A 21,063-nucleotide genomic window follows, 5' to 3' on the forward strand; every position below is an offset into this window, starting at 1 on the left:
GAATTGCTACCATTATATCTTAATTTCTTTTTTTTCTGTTTCTAAATTTTCATGACTAATTCCGTGTTACAGATGTTTTATAATACTATACGTTTTTTGATAAAAAAGATGGATAGGTAAAATTAGGTAAGCCAGTGTATGATATTTTGTACCTGTATTTCAGTAATTTAAATTGGCTTTTTGGAGGTTAGCCACTAGTATAGAACGAAAAGCACACAAGTAAATAAAAACTAGTTGTCAGAAATGTGACACGCCACACCTTCCCTTTATAAGCTGTTACTTTTAAAGCATTAACGGGGCCCTAATAAGGAGTATTACTCATTAGTGTTACACTAGTTTTTCTTAAGCTAATAAAAGTACTGAGTAAAGGCCTCCTTTATGTTTTGATTGTTGTTTGACAAATAGCATCCTAATTATAATTCAGGTTTTTTGGTAATAATTAATAATGGTAGTTGTGATTGTGTTAACAATATATTCTGTGTAGCAGATGAAGACTGCACTACCTATAATGGGACTTCAGTTTTGTGGATGGCCTACAGGAGTTCTTACTTCAAGTGTTCCATTTTCATCTCCTTTACCTGCTCTTGGATCAGGGTTGGGATTATCAGAAGTGAATGGTAACTCATACTTAGCATCTAGTGTTCCTGCAACTAAAAGTGAATCACCAGCAATACAGACTGAAAAAATAGCTCCTACTCCTTCCACAGCAGTTGAAGTATCCAAGCCAGTAGATTATCCTAACCCAAAACCTATACCAGAAGGTAAGTATAATCCAACAATAAGATGGAACTATGCGAAGGATAATTTTTTACAGTACCACTACGAGTTACAATTTTTTTAATATAATTTGCGTATTGAATTTGGCTAGGTGATTAATCTGATTGTGTGTGACCACATTAAAAATGCCTGCAAAGTGTTTATATGCTTGTCTTGATCTAGAAATGCAGTATGGGTGGTGGAGGATTACTGATCCAGAGGACCTAAAATCTTTGCTTAAAGTGCTGCATCTCAGGGGAATAAGAGAAAAGGCCTTACAGAAGCAAATACAGAAACACATGGATTATATCACTCTGGCCTGCATCAAAAATAAGGATGGTATGTAATTGATATTTTTGTTATGCATAGTGTTGGGGCATAAGATAACTGGCATAGAAGTCTTTAAGATTTGTTTAGATACAGAGTTGCAGTAGCAGCTGGAGAAAAAAGGTAAAAGTCTCATTCTCTGTAGCTGCCTTTTCGCCAGCCTTGTTCTGGAAAGTTACAGGATTGGAGAAGTCCCGTTTAATAGAAATTGATCTAGTGGCATAAGTGTTGGTAATAATTTTAAGCTTTCTCCATCTCTGTAACACTCTAGCTCAGCCTCTCCTTCCCCTTCTTGCCTTTAAACTGCAAGTTTGGAAACCTACAGAATTCATTGTCCATATTGGATATCGTAAGAGTAGTACACTTTTACAACAGTTCTCCAACATTTGACGGGAGTGACAGGTAAATCGTCTTGAATTTACTCAGAGAATTTATAATACTAATTAAAATAATAAAAATGTGATTCTCAAACGCAGTTGCAATTATTGATATCAATGAAAATGAAGATAACCAGGTAACTCGAGATATTGTGGAAAACTGGTCAGTAGAAGAACAAGCAATGGAGATGGATCTCGCTATTCTTCAGCAGGTGGAAGATCTAGAGAGGAGAGTTGCATCAGCTAGCTTACAAGTTAAGGTAAAACCAACTTTTAGTAAAATGTCTCTTTAAAATAATTGGCAAGAATTTAAAGTAGATAGTAGCAGTCCTTTTGCTGTTGGTAAGTGCCTTCTTACTCATCTCTAATTATCTGCAAATAAAACAAATCCACTGCAGCAGTATCATGGATATTTGTGTTTGAAACATTTTATTGCCGTTAAATCATCAGCTGATGATCCTCAGAATGGCAGTTTCTGGAGACTGTTCTTGCACAGTGTGCAGTTCCTGCACATTTTGTTAACCTATGAATGCAAAGATTTTATCGCATATAGACTGCTTAATCATAGTGGGTTTGCCACAGTTTGGGTGATTGTTGCTGTTAATGCTTTCAGAGAAGCCTACAAGTACATCTAATACTTTGCTTGAGTACTGTAGAGTCACGGAGAACACGTGATGGTTGTGAGTGTGAAAGAGTTAAGAATTCACTGTCTATCATTACAATTTGTAACTTCTCCAAGGTGGGTGTAAGGATATCAAATTGCATGTGTTTGGTTATAGTACAGATGTAGTATTTGGGATCTAGTTTGTTCTAGGGGTGGATGTTATTTCTTTGTGACCCACTGATACTGTCTCTTGAGCCTGTTGGACAGATAGACCTATTCTGATGTTTCGACTAATAGAACAGGATACTTCAAAAGGAGATAAGAATGCAGACTGTTGCAGAAATGTCCCTTCAGAAATCTGGTAATGCTTGCATTTTTTGGTTAATTTTTTTAGTTCTCTGGATATTTTGGAAACTGTCTCTGCAGATGGATTACACATAACCAAGATCTACTGGAAACACCGCTTCTGTTACTTAGTTTGATTCCATAGAACAGTTCCTCCATTTACACGCTAAATTAACAGCAACAAGTAAATGCGCAAACCTTTCTATTAACATAGGGTTGGCTGTGTCCTGAACCTGCATCAGAGAGAGACGACTTGGTATATCGTGAACATAAATCAGTTACTAGATTGCATAAGAAGCACGATGGAGATTGTGCTGGAGGCGGAGAAGGCAATACCAGCTCTCTAGAGCGGAAGAGTGACAACCCTCTAGATATAGCTGTAACCAGGCTTGCTGACTTGGAGCGGAACATAGAGCGAAGGTATCTGAAGAGCCCCTTAAGTACCACCATTCAGATCAAACTGGATAATGTGGGCACAGTTACTGTCCCTGCTCCTGCACCATCCATTAGTGGTGATGGTGACGGGTAGGTTATTGAGATTAACTTGAAAAATTATTGTGCTTCTTTGCTAATTGGAGCCTATTTTCTTATTGCCTGTTATCTATGTACTTTCTTGTATGTCTGTGATCCATATGGATCATGTTATTCTGCATGGTGCTTTGTAAAGATATTTTTTGTTACGTTTGTTGATAATCTTGCAAAGTTATCTTACATTTAACTGGTTGTGACTAAGCTTTGAGGCACGTAGCCACAGTCTGTGCACTACATGAAATTTAGTTGCTTAAACCTTGTACTTAGTGGCTGTGTATGTTTTGTCATTGCTTGGCTTTCAATGTGATGATGATTGTTCCACGTTTTAAACATAAGCAAACACGGATGTGACCTACTTAATTTCTCTGTATTTCAATGCAGAACGGAAGAGGATATTGCTCCAGGGCTAAAAGTATGGAGAAGGGCATTGTCAGAAGCGTGCAGTGCTGCGCAGGTAGCTCTGTGCATTCAGCAGTTACAGAAATCAATAGCATGGGAGAAATCTATTATGAAAGTTGTAAGTGTTTTTAATTAAAAAAAAATACTGTAACTAAACTATTCTTGCTATATCCTATTTTACCACTTTAGACATGTTAAGATATGACGGTTAATAATGCATTTCTTACTGCTGTGTGTAAAACTTAACATAGTTAAACTGTACATTGTGCACAGATAAATATAAGCCCACTGGCAAAGATTGTCCCTTGCTTGCCAAATTCAGTATCCTGAACTTTCCAAGATAAAAAGCCCCTGTAACTGGTTGCTTTACTTAAGATGGTAATTACTCTTTGTTGTTAACATTTAGGTAAAAAAAGAGTCACTTCTGGCTCTATCTGATGGAATATTTCCGATCTCATCCATGACATAAGCTGTATGGAGGTTCAACATCACATATCCCAATTAATGACTTCATTTTTCAGAAAGTTGAGATGCTGCAAATGTGTGGTTTCTTTGCATGCACACTTCTCACAACTGAACATACAAATTGGGCAAGGGTGTGAACAAATGGGCTGAAATACCTGTTTTGTTACACACTTAACATAGATACGTGTTAACTGCATATACAAAGAAGGCATGCAAAATATGTGTCAAAATTTGCATGGACCTTTGAACCTCAAATTTCTGAAAACAAAACTATTACTATAGCAATAGTGATTATAATGTGATTAAGTATGGCCAGTGCTACGTAGTGCGTGGCAAAAGCGATTCTTCCCTTTGTGTTTTTTTCCTTAATTTTTTAATTTCTGCCACTCCTATATAGATTCTAATTACATCTGGACAATTAAAGGATGATTTAAATAAAAACTATAGTGTAAGGCTGTACCTTTGAGTTTATATAGCTGTAAGTTTAAAGCTGTATCTTTAGAGCAAAAAGTTTATGAATTTAGTAGGAGCACCTGAAAAGGCTTTTAAATGTTTCAAGGTGTAGTAATTTATTATCTAGAAAAAAATGTATCATTCTCAATTTGATTGAAATGTTCTATGCATTTAATTAAACAGTTAACGTAAGTATTTGGTGAAAACATGTGGAAATCTTTAAGTTCCTGAAAAATAAAATCACACAATGTAAGAAAATTGACAATATATTAGATATTTTAAAGTTAGTGTGAATTTTAGGAGGTGCTAGGATCAGTTGTTTTGCCGTATTAAATTTGTTCATGGTGGCCTTTGGATAAGATCTTTTCTGACTTATTTGAAAGTACTATCGTAAAATATAAATTATTTCTATGAAATAGCAACTTACATGTGCAGTATGGGCATAAATGAAGAGAAGATTCCTGAGACAGTATCTGTGGACCAAGTGATTTTGATAGGTATAAGATACCTTTACTTCTCAGGGACATTAATGAAATACAAGAAGTATTCATAGTTTTGCGTGCTGTAGGACACCTATCTTATAATGCATTGCTTTTCAATTGTGTTCCCAAATGTAGCCTTTAGATTAGTTCCTCACATACTGCATGTATTCTTTTACAAATGTGATCATTAGTAGACTCTGATGGTGGTAAAATGAAAGGAAAATAATTTTGAGACTGAATTTGCGTGCTTGGAGGGGAAGGGTATTTTAGGTACCACTCCTGTGTTTCAGATTTTAAAAATTGAATTAATGCCATTTTTCACATATTATAGTACTGCCAAATTTGTCGAAAGGGAGATAATGAGGAACTGCTGCTCCTTTGTGATGGTTGCGATAAAGGCTGTCATACCTATTGCCACAGACCCAAGATCACTACCATACCAGATGGTGACTGGTTTTGTCCTGCCTGCATAGCAAAGGTAATACTAACTGTAAAGGTGAAGGGACTTACAGTGACCTTTTACAGGTGGTACACTTACAGGTCTGCCAGCACCTTTCTCAGTGAAAACAGTCTGTAGTTTTTATGCTGGGCTGCCATTAAATAATGAGATTAATAGTTTTATTTAACTTGGATTTTAGTGGTAGTAAAGGCTACAGTTTTATTTGTTTTAAACTGTATTTTTTTAATGTAAGTAGGTACTGAATTTTCTTGCTGATTCAATACCATAGTTTTTGATTTCTCCTTCAGAATTTTTTCAATATTTGTCTTTCAAGCTTCACTGTTAAGTGTTGACAGACCAATGTTTTAGGTTTTGTTTGAAAAGAAAAATTGGAGAAAATACTTAGTAACTATTTTTTGTCATTTTTTTATAGCATACTTTAGTTTTACTTTTTTGATACAGAGTACATTTGAGAGAGAGACTATGTATGTTTCCGGTGTGAGGTTTGGGGGGTTTTTTCCCCCTCCCAAGAAAAGTAGTCTTAATAGAAGTTTAGGATAGTTCTATTCAAATGACTGAATTAGCAGTTAGTATTGTTTAAAAGTCAACAATTTTCCTATCCCTAAAATCTCTAAAGTTAAATGCATTTTTTGCTAAACTTGTTAGTTATGTTTTCTGCCATTACCTGTGAATACTGTAACTGAGAAGTTACTGAAGAACTTTACAGTAAACACTTAATTTTGTATTTTCCCTAGTTATTGTCAATGTGTCCCTTTTTTCTCTGCATCTTGCACAAAGTAGTAAGGAAGACGTTATTTTTTAAACTGTTATGTGCAACAGAAGTAATAAAAACAGGTTACTGTTGAGAATTGATTGTGTAGTAGTTTATAACGTGTTAACTCATGCTGTAACTTTTTCTGTCATTATTATGGTAATATGACAGCTTACGGTGTTATAAAGATGGAGATTACCCTATCATGCTATAATTTATGCCATCACTTCTCCAGATATTCTGCCCTCCCCCTCTCGGTGCTGCGCCCCACCCCACCCCCTGCCCCCCCAGGTTTAGTAGAACAGAAAAACATTTGTTTGATTCCTCCCCTCTGCCCCAGTTTTTTCTTCTGTTCAAATTTGGCTGAAAGCTGGAGATGTAAAGGTGCCAGAAATTTAAGGTGAAATTCCAGCAGAACTTTAACACATGTTGAATACTGATTCAGAATTCTGCAAAACATTGAAACAGTTTTGTTGAAGACTAGGTATAAACTATGCCATCCTAATTTAACTCGACTTTAATTTTTTTTTTCTTGCCTGAAACACGAGAAACATCAACATCTGCCATTCCCACCTACTTAGAATTAATATTCACAGAACATCGCAAAGTCAGGCCTTAGGTGATGACAGTTGATCTGTTCTCATTGCCTTACGTTATGTTTTTAACCAGATGGCTGAAAATCAACATTCCTCTTCAGCTGCCATGTTAACTGACATACTTGACTGTTTTTCTGTCCTTGAACCAAGAACGTAGTCATGATACAGAGTGGCGTGAAGAGAGTACAATTACTTACAAATCTTTGTAGTGGTCTGTGTTAAGCAAAAGGAATTGTATACACAGCATTCATGATGACTTCAAATACTGTGCCATGTTATGATGCTGTCAATATCCATAATGACTTAATTTTTTCATCTTAAATATACCCCTTAGTTTCACCTTACTGTCTATAAATAGTTCTTTATTAAATAACGGTCCTTTTTCCCCCACTTTGTAGCATTCTTGTATTGTCATACTCCTTTTATGTTCTCCCATAGTTGTCTTGTAGCCAAGCTATCTATATGTTTCATATCTTGAAAATGCTTGAAAATGAATATGCCATTCTAGCTGTGGTTATATCAATCTTTTAGGAATAGACAAATCATTGTCTAAAACTATGCCAGCCTGGTTTGTTAGGAGGCACTGTTTTACCAGTCAGAAGGTCATGTGCTTTTGTATTGTCACAAGCTGAGAACCTAAATCACTAGTAACAGGAAGTTCTATGACCTTACTTGACTTTAGAGAAGAGCAAAAAGTGAATAATCTCTGATACTAAATATTTCAGTTGTTTTGGTGCTTCTGTTTGTCTGATGTTCATTGCTGTCTATCAGTAATTACAGAGATTTCTGTAAGTTCTTGGTTATTGCTTATTTCAGTTCTCTCTATTGTAGGCAAGTGGTCAAACTGTAAAAATAAAAAAACTTCAAATCAAAGGGAAAAAAAGTAATGAACAAAAGCGAAGCAGGAAATTAGCAGGAGATACAGAAGATGAAGACTCTGCAACTACAAGTGCCTCCTTAAAAAGAGGAAAAACAGACCCTAGAAAAAGAAAAATGGATGAAAATGTTTCTGTAAGCCAATTAAAGCAAGAAAGTATCCCTGCTATTAAGAAACCTAAAAGAGATGACTCAAAGGACCTGGCTATATGCAGGTAAAGTGACAAATTCTAAACTTGGGTAAGAGTTGTTGAAGTAAGTAGTGCCTGATTCTTTGTGTCCTGGGGAACAAGAACTCTATTCTGTGTTCATGTATCCCACGCAGGTTGTGATAATTTGAGTGTATATGTAAAAGATTTAATGTATGCATGCTGGGAGTAACTGCTGTATTTGATAATGAAGCCCAAGAGGAAAGCATCTAATGTTAGCATGTGGTCTGTGAAATTTACTCCTCCGTGCCCTTGCAAGAATGGGAAGAATCAACCCTGAGAGCAGTGGTACTGACAGCTTTCTCAAGCATAGCAAAGATGCCTGTCCATTATGTCCAAAATGCAGTGCGATACAGAGACAGTAATAGGAATGCATCTTCTTTTCTAGTATTGCTGGTCAGTCAAAAGTGACTTAGTTTAGCCTCGTCAGTTTTGGAAAACCAGTCTTAGCACCTTTTGACTGTTTGCAAATGGCTTACATTGAGGTTCAAAGTATTGAAGTTGCAGGGCTGTGTTTTTCTTGCAGAATGTTCATCACTAGAATTTCATCTTACGTAGGTTGCCTGGAGAGAACTTAATGCTATTTTAAATACTTGGTTAAGATGTCTGTCTTTATTGACATTGTTCTCAGCCTTGCACAGGGCACAGAATAAAGTGCTTTCCTTTTATAAAGTGAATAGGTTGGCAGTACATGATGAATTTATGGAACAGTGGAAAACATCTGTGGATATGTGAACAGCTGTAAAATACTGATTTAAAACCTTGTTTTATTCAGCATGATTCTCTCAGAATTGGAAACTCATGAAGACGCCTGGCCTTTCTTACTTCCTGTAAACTTGAAACTTGTTCCTGGTTATAAGAAAGTTATTAAAAAACCCATGGACTTTTCCACCATTAGAGACAAGCTAAGTAGTGGACAGTAAGTAAACCTATTCCAAGTTTTACTTTACATTTTAAAAATATTTAAACATTGAAATACAGTACATTTTTTAAAATTAGTTAAACTATTTTGATCTGCCTGCTCTGGCACCTCTGTGACTACTTTTACAGTCAAAAGAAAAATTCTTAACTGTATACTTTTGTGTTTGCCATATCTAAGTGAAATAGCATGTCAGGTGGGAGAACCTTGGAACTGCCAGAAAAACAGTAAAACTGCCAGGTCAAATGTGCAAAATGAATCAACAGGAAAAATTTCTTTTCCTCGTCTTTTCTTATTGAGACATCTTAGTGTTGTTACGTGTAAGCAAGAACCAACTGTTTGGGCTTTACACTAACGGAGTCCCTATAAATAATGTTGTGGCTGTGGAGTGACTGGTACCCCAGTTGTGGGAAGCCAGGTAACATTCCAGTGGTGGTGGTTAGTCATTTTATAGTCCTAGAATTAGACTGCACAGCTTTTTCAAAATGAAAGACACTATATGCCTCTGTTCCCCTTCCCTCCTTGTTTCATCCGTGTGCTCTAATGACTCCTCACCAGCAAAGAAAATTTTGTCATCCATAAAGATTGACCCTCTTCAACATCTATCAGCTCCACACAAAGCAAATTTGCTAGGGGTAACACAAGGGGCTTTTTAACCTCTCCATGCTTTTTCACCCTTGAATCAGAGATTTAAATGCTCTACACATGCTCATTGGTATTGGTAGACTTGTAAATTTTACTGTCTGTCTAATAATTCCTGTAAATATTGGAACACTGTTTGGACCATGTATGTTCAGGATAATAAAATGAATAACAAAGTGTTACGGGATTGATCTGGGCAGCCTTTTTTTGTACCTGATTGTTCCTCTTTTAGGTAAATACAGCTGTACTCAACACTTGCTTTGAAAGGACTTGAGCCCAAGAATAGATGAATAAATGGAAAATAGCCATAGCATTTTAACTAGAAAGCTATTGAAGGGAAGGAGGAAGTTAATTTAAAAAATAGGTTGTTTTCCAGTACAGGCTTGGAATTCTACCTTACAGAGTTTTTGAGGAAAATAACAAATGCGATGACGAGCCAATATTTCCTTCCGCTGATGTTCATCTTCTTGTTAATATTAAAATTAAAAAATTAGTAATATAATTAACATGTAGAGCATATACTGAATATTCTGGGGCTGTTTGTAAATTCACTGATGTTAAGGTAATTCTTTCTTACGTAGTTGAAGTGTTTTTCCTGTTTGATTCTCCATGTTCCAAAAATCATTCACCTTTTTCTTCTTTCAGGTACCCTAATCTTGAAGCATTTTCGCTAGATGTCAGGCTTGTTTTTGACAACTGTGAAACCTTTAATGAAGATGATTCTGACATAGGCAGGGCTGGCCACAACATGAGGAAGTATTTTGAAAAAAAATGGACAGAGATTTTCAAAGTGAGCTGAAGTTACCAGAACTGTTTTTGCTTTTTATTTTTCCTTTTTTTTTTTTTCTCCATTAAATGAGGACTGATAAGACCAGCAATGTGAACTGTATTTACATGAAAGTGCAAGGCACATGCATAACTAATGACTGTTTTTTCCTTTAAAATATCAGAGTTGTGATACTTGTTCTAAAGGCTTCACTCCTACAGCAGCCATGGCCCCTTGGTTATTGGTTTGTGTGTTTTAACAAACTAATTTAGGTAGAACAGGGAAGCACACCCAAAGAATTTCAAAGAAAGGGGTGTTATAGTGCAATAGCAATTTAAAATATATCAAAACGCACTGAATATTCAACCACCAGAGCTCTACTTGGGGAAATGGTTCTCTTTTCCCTTTCAATAAATATCTATTTTTCATTTTTTTACTTTGTAGTTTATTTTTTAGTGAATGTATTTAATTTTATGAATTATTTATGATTATACAGCATTCAGAATCTTCGTTTTCTGTGAAAAGGAAGAATTAGAAAATTGCTTTAAATCTTGAAAATACAACAAGGAATGTTTTAAAATATAAAACAAAGCCAAGTAAAACTGTTTACACTGATGTGCTGTAAAAGCACTAAAATTAAACTTTACTGTAGAGTTACAAGTACATTTATATATATGTTGCTGCATCACTTGTGTAGTTAAATTGTATTTCAAGACAGTGAAGAGGAATTGAGACATGTACATACTGTTCATTATTGTTTATATTAAGTCTTGTTTTAAATATGTATGATGTGTACATATTGTTTGCAGACATTATTGTTTATGCCTTAGAAGGATGGTAGCATTTTATTTTAGTTTTACAGTAATTAATAGCTATATGGCTTGTACAGTAATTATCCTCTACCAACACTGTGGAGTCTCCTTAATCTTGGTAGTGCCTGCCTTTAAAACAGGGTGTAGGGGATATTAGTTTTCCATTTTTCTATTTTGTTATATAATTTCAAGCCACCACGGCCTCAAATTCAAGTATAATAATTTGTATCCACGTGGAATAAAATTGTGACAGTTTCCTACGCACACAGTATTTTTTCATAGAAACATTTCCCTCCATTTGCCTTGCCACAGAAAAAACAAAAAAGACATTCGTAACCACTGTGTTTTATCTACTGTGTGTTGTGGTGGCCTGTTGGGGCAGATAGATCAGAATTTTTTTTGTACTAATGTAAGAGTACTTGAAGTTTTATTTAAAAGAAATGTTGTGGAAAGGTAGCATTCTTTTTCTTTTCCTTTTTTAGGAGTGTTATTTTTCACTAGTATGTGTGGCACGGATACAATAAAAGACTGTTTTGCAAACCAGATTTTCTTGGCGATTTTAATACTTCAGATCCTGTGTATACAGGAATTATTTTAATACTATCGTGGGAGTCATGCATTTAACATTCAGTTCTTATTCTGATGCATCTAATTCTCCTGGCCTTTTAATGGTAATTCAAAAAGAAGCAGTTGCCAAGCAGTCAGAGTGCAGTTCAGCTACCTATTCGAATGGACACAAATGACATCAGCTAAGGCCGTCAGGTGTCACCATTGGGCTGCCTGGTGTTTGACCCGTTTCTGCCAGTCCTGTTTACTGTTGTTGCAGTGGGAATGCACATGATAGTGTAAGTAGATGCCACATGTAATGTTTCTTATAACCACTGTCCATGTAAGGTTTTGTCTGTTTTCTGGTCTGTAGAAGGGCATGAATCATAATCCTTGCTCTGGTAGAAGAAATTGGAGGAATTACAAGTGAGTATTGGTGGAACGGCAGTACTGACAGCTCCCTCCCCAAGTAATGTTTTGAGGGTTTGGGTTGGTGATGGTAGTACTGTTTTTTGCTTCTCGGCTAGGCCTGCCATCTTTGTGTCTTCGAGCCTTTTTTTATATACTCATTTGCCATTATACTTCTTGCCTCTGTTGAAAAAGAACAGCCAGTGCTTGCATTTTAATAAAATCTTGGTGTCTGTTGCCCGCCTCAGAACATCACACTCAGTAATATTTTTTGTCTAAAGTTCTGTAAGAATAATGCATGTTACCTAGAATAAAAAATTCACATTTTGGTGTCGGGCAGTCTTGCATTCTAACATTAGCTCCACGCTGACTGCTTCAAGCCTTTTGTTTTCATCACCTTTCTGAAGACTTCAGTAAAAAGGTTTGCTGACATGTTCTAGAGGTGTGAAGATTAATCAGTGTTTTGAACATCTGATGGTAGGCTGATAAGTATAGTTATAAGTATGCTTAGATTATTGGGAAAACGATTTCTTTGATGCAAAACAATTGGGGTTTTTTTCCTCAAATTCTGTACTGGTTAATGCTTTATCTGCTATACTAGATCTAACATTAGTTTTCTGAAAAGTCAGAACACCATTACCAGCTATGCTACATGCATAGTTTCATTTTTTCAGCTTGTATCTTAATTCAGCTGAAAAGCTGGGAAAGGTAAGGTGATAATGGCTACTTAACAGCTATGATAGTAAGACATGCATCACCTCTCTTAACTTGACATCACCAATGTATTGCTTTGCTCACTAGCAGCCAGTGTCTTCATTACTATTTCAGTAAAATTAAATTTACAGGAATTACTATATTTGAATGCCAAGCTTGAATCATACAGATGCCATCGTATATCTCCATAGAAAAGAACAGGGATTTAACCACTAGAAAAATGTGCTTAACTTTTCTTCTTTGCTGTCTCTCCTATTGATGTTTCTGTCTGTCTCTTTTCTTAGAGGAAAGGTTTCCCAGTATGCTGTCTTCCTTTCTGAACAAAGTAGGCTGGTCTTAGAGAATTTACTGACAAGCTTTCAAATTCTTTATTTTAAAGTACCATTAATGATGCTTAATGAAGAGTGTTCTGCTTGTGAGTGTGGGTTCTCTTTTGTCTCTTGGCATCTCTTAGAAAAAAATTGGCTGTTACAAAAGCAGCTGAAAATCAGAAGTTGTAGTAGACTTGGACAAAGTATATGTATCTTTAAAAAGAGGTCTAAAGCTTTTTATTTAATCTTTTTATATGACTTCTGTAGTTCCCTAATGACAATTAGAAGGGTAGAGGTCTCTGTTAACTGTGAATGGACACAGACATCTGAGGACCAGTCGTTACATAATAACAATGCTGAACGGGTGGCCTGGGGACTGACAGCATTCCTGGATGTCTTAGATGTACCAAATGTGCCTGCAAACTGGGGACTAGAGACTGAAATCAAGAACAACATAGAATAACAGAATAACAAGAATAACAAGAATAACAATTAGGCTATTTTATTATGTAACTCTTTTCAAATTACCTTAAGCTTCGAACTTCAAAGTTAACCAGAAATTTTTATAGCGGGTGTGTACATTCAGAAAAATGCATGTGTTATCTTTTTATTACACAAATTTCTGTTGCTTGCATTGTCCAAAATAACCATCTTTACTAGAAGTGATAGTAGCTAAATTTCTGGGCATGTTACTGTTCACGATGTCTTATTTAGCGAGCAATTTCAAATTTCCCCATCCATATAATATTATGGAACAGTCTTTTAAGCGTTTGGTGTGGTATTCAGAGTCAGCTGTCTGCCCTCCTCTTCAGTAAGGAAGACTCTAACAACTGATAAAAAGTTCTTGCAAGGCCATGGGGTGTTTATTTTAGTAATTTATAATCTTATGGATTGCTCAGTCAGTGCAGCACGTATGAAATACACTGAATACTAGCCATCACCTAGGATTCAGAGTAATTAAGGGACCAGCCATTAATCAGCCAGTGAATTTAGTTGTGTGCCATCAGGTAACACGTACTATAAAACAGAACGCAAGGTCCTGTAGATTCATTCACACGTGGAAGGTAGACCGTTTACGTAACAGGGAATGTTCCCTGGGCAAAGACTCCAAGAAAGCGACTGTGTTTTCCTCAAAGAACGCAGGCGTCAGGGTAAACCATTTATTTTGCATGAGTCGCTAAGCATGTACCTGGATGTGAAAATGGCAATCGTAAATTTCCTGACAGGTGATGGGGCCGGGGGAGCCGCATTTGTCTGAAACCCCTTCACTTGAGCTGCTCCCAGCAGGGAGGGTCAGACCTTCGCTTTCACTCCGGCTCGTCATCGAGGGGTTGGGGCGGCAGCTGGGCGCCAGCCCGAGCAGCGCAGGGGGCCGCAGGGCCCGGCAGCCACGACCTTTCGGTCCCCGCGCCGTGACCGCCGCTCCGGCAGGCGCAGCCAGCCCTCAGGCGTGCCGGCTGTGGCAGCGGGGGGCCCCGCGGCCGCCGGCACTGCCCGGCGCCGGCCGGGGCGGAGGGTCTGGCCGCACCCCGCAGCGCCCTGCGCCAGCTCCCTTCTGCGCGCGCTGCCCTCCTCCGGGCCAGCCGCCCTCGCCGCCGCTACTGACACGCCCGTACAGCCCCGCTCCCGCAGCGACAGAACGCACCTGAGCCGGCAGAACGATTGCGGGTGTTCTACGGATCCAGGCCACCAAATCTGAAAGTGGAAAGGGCTTGGACCGGAGCTTGGGCGCACTGGGCTGAAGGCGACATCCGCGCCGACGTCGCCTCCGTCAGGGGAATGACAGCGGCGGCGAGCTGCCGGTTGATGCAGCAGCGCCGTCTCCCCTTCTGGCCATGGCGCCGCCCCGGGCGGGGGGGGCAGCTCGAGCTGCACCACGTTAAGAGGGCGGGGGGGCTGCGGGGAGACGTGCGCGTGCGTAGCGGCGCTGCCTGGCGTAGTGGGCTCTGCGCGGCTGAACAGGCGGTGAATGGTGCCGCGAGAGCGGCGCGCGGTGGCGGCGTCCTCCCGCCTTTGGGGCGGAGCGGGGCTTAAGGGCGGGGCGCCGTGCCGCGCTGGGGCCAGGGCCGGGCAGCCCGGGGCAGTGGCGCGGCCGTGCGCATGCCCGATGGCGAAGTGGCGCCCCGCAGGGCGGCCAGCCGGTGTCCCTCAGCGCCGGGTGGCGGGCGCGACGTGCCGCCGCCGTTGCGGAAGGGCCGCGGCGGCCTTCCGGGCAGCTGGGCAGGGCCCTTCCCCAGCGTTCGCCTGAAAGCCGCCATTAGCGTTCGGTGAGGTACCGGCCGGCTGCCTCAGCCGCTTCCTTTACCGCGCCTCAGTGTGGTGGTCGAGTGCGGGCGGCGATAGCGGCAGAGCGGTTGTCAGCTGCGCCTGGGATTGCGGGAGCTTTCTCCGTGAGACGCTGCTGGCGGCTACCGGGTGGGCGGGAGCCGCGGCCGCGGGAGGAGGCGGCTTTGCAGCGCTGAGGGTCTCTCCGGTGGCGCGCTCCCGGCTCGCGCTGCTCCCCTCTGCGAGTTTGAACTGTTGACACCGAAACCTCTCGTTCCTAGGTCGGCTCTTTTTGCAGCGAGTTCCTGAAAATCTCGTAACGGGGAGGCTGAGGTGCCCTTTTCTGCCTCATCTTTCCAGACGTCCGACTTTGTCTGCCTCCAGCTTCTCATAGCTGAAGGAAGTACGTTGGCCTTCTCTCTACAGTTAAGAGATGTCGTTAGCACTAGTTAATCCATTTAATGGTTTTAAAGACAATAGTAATAAAACTGGGAGAATCCTGAACCTAAAATACTGAGGATTTAAAGATCTGATCTTTAACTGAATTGGCATGCCATACACTGCCCAAAAGGAAGTTATTTTGCCCTTGTATGGACCTTTGTGTCTATATGTATACACATATACATGTGCCTGTATGCGTACAGTTATATATTTATACATATTTATATATCCACATACATATGAACACGTGTGTAGATATATGTAAAACTAAATGTGTGCGTGTATATATACATGTAAAACCACACCTGTTTGTGGTTGCCTCGGCTCTGAAATTACTGTTCGGAATGAAGCACTTAAATAATAGTATGCTGTTTTAGATAAATTAGCACACTGTAAATAGCATTGCTGTTTTTGTTCAGGATAAACAACTTTCAAGAGTTGTAGGCACTTCCTTTGGGTCGGTGCTTGCTTATTCTTGGGAAGCTTGACTGTGGTCTGCAGCGTGGGGAGGAACTGGTTGGAGTGTGTCTTACAGGGGCTTTCCTGGACCTCAGTAGTGTAAATCGCTTGTCTGATGCTGAGATCTAAACTGGTCCCAGCAGTCTGAAGTACTGCAAGGATGTGCATAGTGTTCATCTTTTACTTTCTTGTTTTATGTAGAGTAGAATAGTTATAGAATGGTTTGGGTTGGAAGGGACCTCTAAAGGTTGTCTAGTTCAGCCCTGCTGCAATGAGCAGGGACATCTTCAACTGGATCAGGATGTAGCAGCAAATGCAATTTCTGGAGAGATTCAGATTCTGATCGCCCTCTTAATAGTCACATTTTGACTTTGACTTAAATGCGTTACTTGGTATGCGATGTTTGATTTACATGAAAGTCAGGTCAAAGGTCTGATTGGCAACACAAGCCTGTTGTTGGTATTACTCTGATGTTTTGCCATCGCTAATGTTGCTGCCTAACTGTGAGAGGTAACAGAAGTTTGAATTTGAATAAGGTATTTGGGAGTGGAAAGTAAAATTTATTTTGGACTCTGGTCATCAAATCTTAGTGCTTGTCAATGTTAGACCTGCAGATACGAATTTATTGTTTAATCTGGTTTTATTCTAAAGAATATATATGATTGTCTATTGAATTGTACTATAACAAGTGCTATAAATGCTGTGTTTTTAAAAGGAGCATATCACCTGTTGAATCTGAAAACTGCAGGGTATAATTCATTGGAACATGTTCTAGCAAGCTCCGAATTAGAATAATTCCCAGGAATCTTTTTGATGCTGCTTGCTTCCTGATGATTAATTTTGGGGTGGTCAGTGATGACATGCAAACATGCTTTTGTGGAGGTGTAAGTGGGAAGAGAAGGAATGCTGATTTCACGTGGTTATAGTTGCTGAAAGTGTTTATATAAAAGTGTAAGATTACTTTTTGTATGCTCTTGGTATAGCTGAAGCATCGCTCTTGGGTCTGTGCCATACTAATTGGTTTCTGTTAGAGCAGAGGATAGTTGAGGACATGTCTCATAATAATGGGCTAAGGCGAATGAAGAGTGAATGGTATCTTTCCTTCTGTAGCAGTCTCCTAATGTTTATGTCTTACTATAAAATATTCTGAACAGGCAACCCTTGATTCTGTACTCAGTTATTCTGCTTTTGGTATCTCCACTTTTTTTTTTTTAGGTAACCTTTTAGGTTTGTTAGTACACGACTTACCTTTGTTCTGTATTATGTTCAAAACAACGGGGCCTCATCTGAGTTGCATCCTCTGTGCACTGTAGTGTGCAAATGTTACAGAATACAGAAAATAAAAATGATAGAGCTTCTTGGTAGTACAAGGAAGGCACTGTGCTCACATGTAACTGAAAATTTTCCAGCTGTCAGTTAATGTTCTCTGTCACCATGTTTTTATTTTTTATAATTCTTCTGTAGTACTCTGACCAGCTCTGTTCCCACCTGCCCACTGCTCAGTAGTTTAGATTCCCATCTCTGTAAGTGTCTCTCTGCTGCTGCTCTCTGTATCTGTCTGCATCCTTGCTTCTCCCTGTGCGTAAAAATAAATACTCCTTATTTCCTCTTTCAGGTGTTACCACTAAGAAGAAAGAGAAGGGCTGGAGCTTTGGAGAGGACCAGAGCAACAGTCTTGTCAAGTTCTAGTAAAGCAGCTGTGGCTCTGTCGCTGTTCCCTAGACCAGCCCTCTTGTCTTCCAGTGAGGCGCTCCAACTCCAAAGCCTGCCATTTTGCATTGGTTGCTGTATAAGCAGAGGCTTATATTGCTGAGAGAGGATGTAAATGTTCTTTTTAATATTTGGAGATTGTAGAGGTGGGGAAATAAATCGCTTTTTCCTCCCTCTGATGGGGGTCCCATGCTTAGTTGCCTAACCAGATCTCTCCAGGAAGAAGGAGTACAGCCTGGCCTGTGGTGATACAGATAGTAACTTGGTGTCACAAGAGTAGGGAAGATAATAGAATGGAAGAGGCAGTGGCCCTTTCCAGGAAATCAGTAGTTGTCACATCCACACCTCTGGTTAGCTTTTTTTCTTTGTTCTTGCTTGCTTCCCATAGCCAGTAGTTCGAAATAGCTGCTAGTCTTTGGAAGCAAAGACTAAATGGGACTTTCTGTGATTTGTATTTCAGTCCTAGCATATATTTGTGGCTTGCTCCCAGCTGGAGATTTAGCAATCTCTTTCATTCCTGGGCTCAGGCTTATAGGTGTGATGAGACATGCTTCTGCTAATTCCACACTTTCACAAAAAACTTTCTTGATGTGCATGGCTTGGAAATGGATATGTGAGGCTTTCAGTTACAGAGAGAATGGTTTGACAGCAAATACAAAGATGCCTTGTGACTTTCAGCTTAGATCAGAAGGAGAACTTAACAGGCTTTTTTCATTTAGATCATGTGAAAAAAAAGTGTTGCTATAATAATCTAGTAATTTGTATATACTAGTAATTGGTATACTAAGTTGGTGGCCTTCTGCAGTGGAGTAATTGCGTTGGTGGACAAGGGAAGAACTACGGATGTCATATGCCTGGACTTCTGTAAGGCCTTTAACATGGTCCCACACAACATCCTTGTCTCCAAATCAGAGAGATGGGTTTGGTGGATGCACTGTTACAAGGACAAGGAGTTGGCTGGCTGGCCATGTCCAAGGAGTTGCAGTCAATAACTCAATGTCCAGATGGAGATCAGCAACAAGGGGTGTCCCTCAGGGATCTGTGTTAGGACTGGTACACTGCTCAGTAGCTTTATTAATGACACAGGTAGTGGCACTGAGTGCACCTCGGCAAGCTCACAGATGACACCAAGCTGAGTGGTGCAGTCAGTTTGCTCGAGGCCAGAGATGCCATCCAGATGGACCTGGACAGGCTCGAGGAGTGGGACAACTCAGGAAGTTCAGAAAGGCCAAGTGCAAGGTCCTGCACCTGGGTCGGGGCGATCCCCACTACTAGTACAGAATGGGGGATGAATGGATGGAGATCAGCCCTGTGAAGAAGGACTTGGGAATACTGATAGATGAAAAATTAGGTATGACGGCAATGTGTGCCTGCAGCCTGGAAAGCCAGTTGTATCATGGGCTGCGTCCCCAGCAGCATGGGCACAGGGTGAGGGAGGGGATTCTGCCCCTCTGCCCCACTCTGCTGAGACCCCCCCGGGAGTCCTGCGTCCAGCTCTGGAGCCCTGAGCACAGGACAGACCTGGAGCTGTGGGAGCGGGGCCAGAGGAGGCCCCAGCAACGATCCGAGGGCTGGAGGAAAGGCTGGGAGAACTGAGGCTGTTCAGTCTGGGGAAGAGAAGGCTGTGGGGAGACCTGATTGCGGCCTTTCAGTGTGTAAAGGGGGGATTACAAGAAAGACAGTGAAAGACTTTTTACCAGGGCCTTTAGTGACAGGACAAGGGGCAACAATTTTAAACTGAAAGAGGGGAGATCTAGATTGGGTGTGAGGAAAAATTCTTTACTATGAGGGTGGTGAGACACTGGAACAGAGAAGCTCTGGATGTGCCGTCCCTGGAAGTGTTGGAGGGGGCTTTGAGCAGCCTGATCTAGTGGAAGGAGTCCCAGCCCATGGCAGGATGTTTGGAATCAGATGATCTCTAAAGGTGCCTTGAACCCAAACCATTCCATGATTATATTCCTGGTGCAACCCTAGTTACTGTTTTGACTGTCTTCTACAGTGCTCATTTACTCCATTGTGTCTAGCATAGATGTAAATAATAGCAAATTTGAACAGCAGACTTCTTAGCATAAATCAAGTAAGTAGAATAACTTTCTTTGCCACTGCTGTAGGACCAAGTAGCTACTATGTAATCTTGCATGTTTTATTGGAAAATGGCAAGTTGACATTAAAAGTTTAGATCTGTTAATGCTAACCAAGTCATAAACCCTTCATCTCATTGCTGTGATTAATCTCTGATTTAAGCTAAAACAATGCTTAGATGAAAAATCTGCCTCTGCAAATAAATTTATTATTTCGTCCTGGGGAACATATCTTGTTAAGGTGGTATGTCTCATTTATGAAATAGGAGAGAGAAGTCTAACTGTTAAACTTTTTTTCAGATATTTTTGTTGAAAGTTGATAAAATGGCGACATTAATTCACACTTTAGCAGATCATAGTGATGATGTCAACTACTGTGCCTTCTCATCGTCATGCTTGGCTACTTGTTCCTTGGACAAAACAATTCGTGTTTATTCTTTAAACAACTTTACTGAGCTTCCGTACTCACCTTTAAAAGGTCATACGTACGCTGTCCACTGCTGCTGCTTCTCTCCATCAGGACAAGTTTTAGCTTCATGTTCAACAGACGGCAGTACCATGGTTTGGGACACTCGTGACGGTCGGATGCTGGCAGTGCTAGAGCAGCCCAGCAGCAGTCCTGTTAGAGTCTGCCGGTTTTCTCCTGAGTCCACGTATCTAGTGTCAGGGGCAGCGGATGGAAGTGTAGTTCTTTGGAACATGCAGTCATTGAAACTGTACAGGTGAGTGCCAAATATTTTTTTTGACAACCTCGTTTACAATAAGAAGGATATGGTTTGAGTAGCATGCTGTACTGTGTGAAAGACTTGCAGACCTACATCACTGATTCATACCACGAAGAAACGGGAATAGGATTTAGAAGACCAAAAGATAGGAGAGGGGGAACTGCTGAGTCTTGGTTTTGTTGGTTTTTTTTTAAAGTAAAACAATGCAAACTCAAGAAGCTTTAATTTACTAAGTTATCTTTCATCTAAATCCTGATTTTTTTTTTAAATTTTGTGGAAGTGTTTTTGTTGATGTAACATGAAGTCAGGATGCATTGCATACTGCATGCATCTGTTTTCTAAACAGTGGGTCAGCAAACTATGATACATAATACACAGTTATTATATAGTTATTACTATTATACACAGTTATTATTATTATAGATACATAATACACAGTGGAACCTGACTGTGCTGTGTGCTTTATTGCATTATACATAGTGTTTTTTAATTAAGTATTTAATTACAAGGCTATTTGGAGTCCAGGAAGGTCTTAGAAGCTTGATAGTAATCTAGCAATCAAAGACTTTGGAAACTATTGACATGTCCTGAAACCATACAGTTAAAGACAGAACAGTGACAGAAAGGAGTACT

General features: G+C 39.9%; 2 protein-coding genes and 1 long non-coding RNA gene across 35 annotated transcripts in view; 2 read left to right on the forward strand and 1 right to left on the reverse strand.

Moving 5' to 3' along the window:
- Window positions 1–11,308, forward strand: part of BAZ2B (bromodomain adjacent to zinc finger domain 2B) — a 148,139-nt gene extending 136,831 nt beyond the window's left edge. For 10 of the 19 annotated variants that reach the window (XM_075431032.1, XM_075431033.1, XM_075431026.1 and 7 more), the window contains 9 exons: window positions 485–761; window positions 940–1,095; window positions 1,560–1,720; window positions 2,624–2,934; window positions 3,322–3,457; window positions 5,071–5,217; window positions 7,378–7,637; window positions 8,407–8,550; window positions 9,838–11,308. In XM_075431032.1, the coding sequence (XP_075287147.1) occupies window positions 485–761; window positions 940–1,095; window positions 1,560–1,720; window positions 2,624–2,934; window positions 3,322–3,457; window positions 5,071–5,217; window positions 7,378–7,637; window positions 8,407–8,550; window positions 9,838–9,991 (1,746 nt within the window). In that variant the 3' untranslated portion in view covers window positions 9,992–11,308. Of the gene's footprint in view, window positions 1–484; window positions 762–939; window positions 1,096–1,559; window positions 1,721–2,458; window positions 2,935–3,321; window positions 3,458–5,070; window positions 5,218–7,377; window positions 7,638–8,406; window positions 8,551–9,837 lie in introns of those variants that run through there. The other 9 variants (XM_075431027.1, XM_075431029.1, XM_075431038.1 and 6 more) reach the window with 4 other exon arrangements.
- The window catches only part of LOC142362431 (uncharacterized), a 37,725-nt gene extending 23,000 nt beyond the window's left edge, over window positions 1–14,725 (reverse strand). The window contains exon 1 of one of the 3 annotated variants that reach the window (XR_012765087.1): window positions 14,395–14,714. This is a non-coding gene — a long non-coding RNA (uncharacterized LOC142362431). Of the gene's footprint in view, window positions 1–14,394 lie in introns of all 3 variants that reach the window. The other 2 variants (XR_012765086.1, XR_012765085.1) reach the window with 2 other exon arrangements.
- A 154-nt stretch (window positions 14,726–14,879) lies between these two features.
- The window catches only part of WDSUB1 (WD repeat, sterile alpha motif and U-box domain containing 1), a 30,157-nt gene continuing 23,973 nt past the window's right edge, over window positions 14,880–21,063 (forward strand). Inside the window, exons 1-4 of one of the 13 annotated variants that reach the window (XM_075430909.1) lie at window positions 14,880–15,021; window positions 15,296–15,417; window positions 17,530–17,735; window positions 20,006–20,427. In XM_075430909.1, coding sequence (XP_075287024.1) covers window positions 20,030–20,427 — 398 coding nt within the window. In that variant the 5' untranslated portion in view covers window positions 14,880–15,021; window positions 15,296–15,417; window positions 17,530–17,735; window positions 20,006–20,029. The other 12 variants (XM_075430908.1, XM_075430916.1, XM_075430911.1 and 9 more) reach the window with 12 other exon arrangements.

The sequence above is a fragment of the Opisthocomus hoazin genome, chromosome 9, assembly GCF_030867145.1.
Source record: "Opisthocomus hoazin isolate bOpiHoa1 chromosome 9, bOpiHoa1.hap1, whole genome shotgun sequence".
Taxonomy (NCBI): domain Eukaryota; kingdom Metazoa; phylum Chordata; class Aves; order Opisthocomiformes; family Opisthocomidae; genus Opisthocomus; species Opisthocomus hoazin.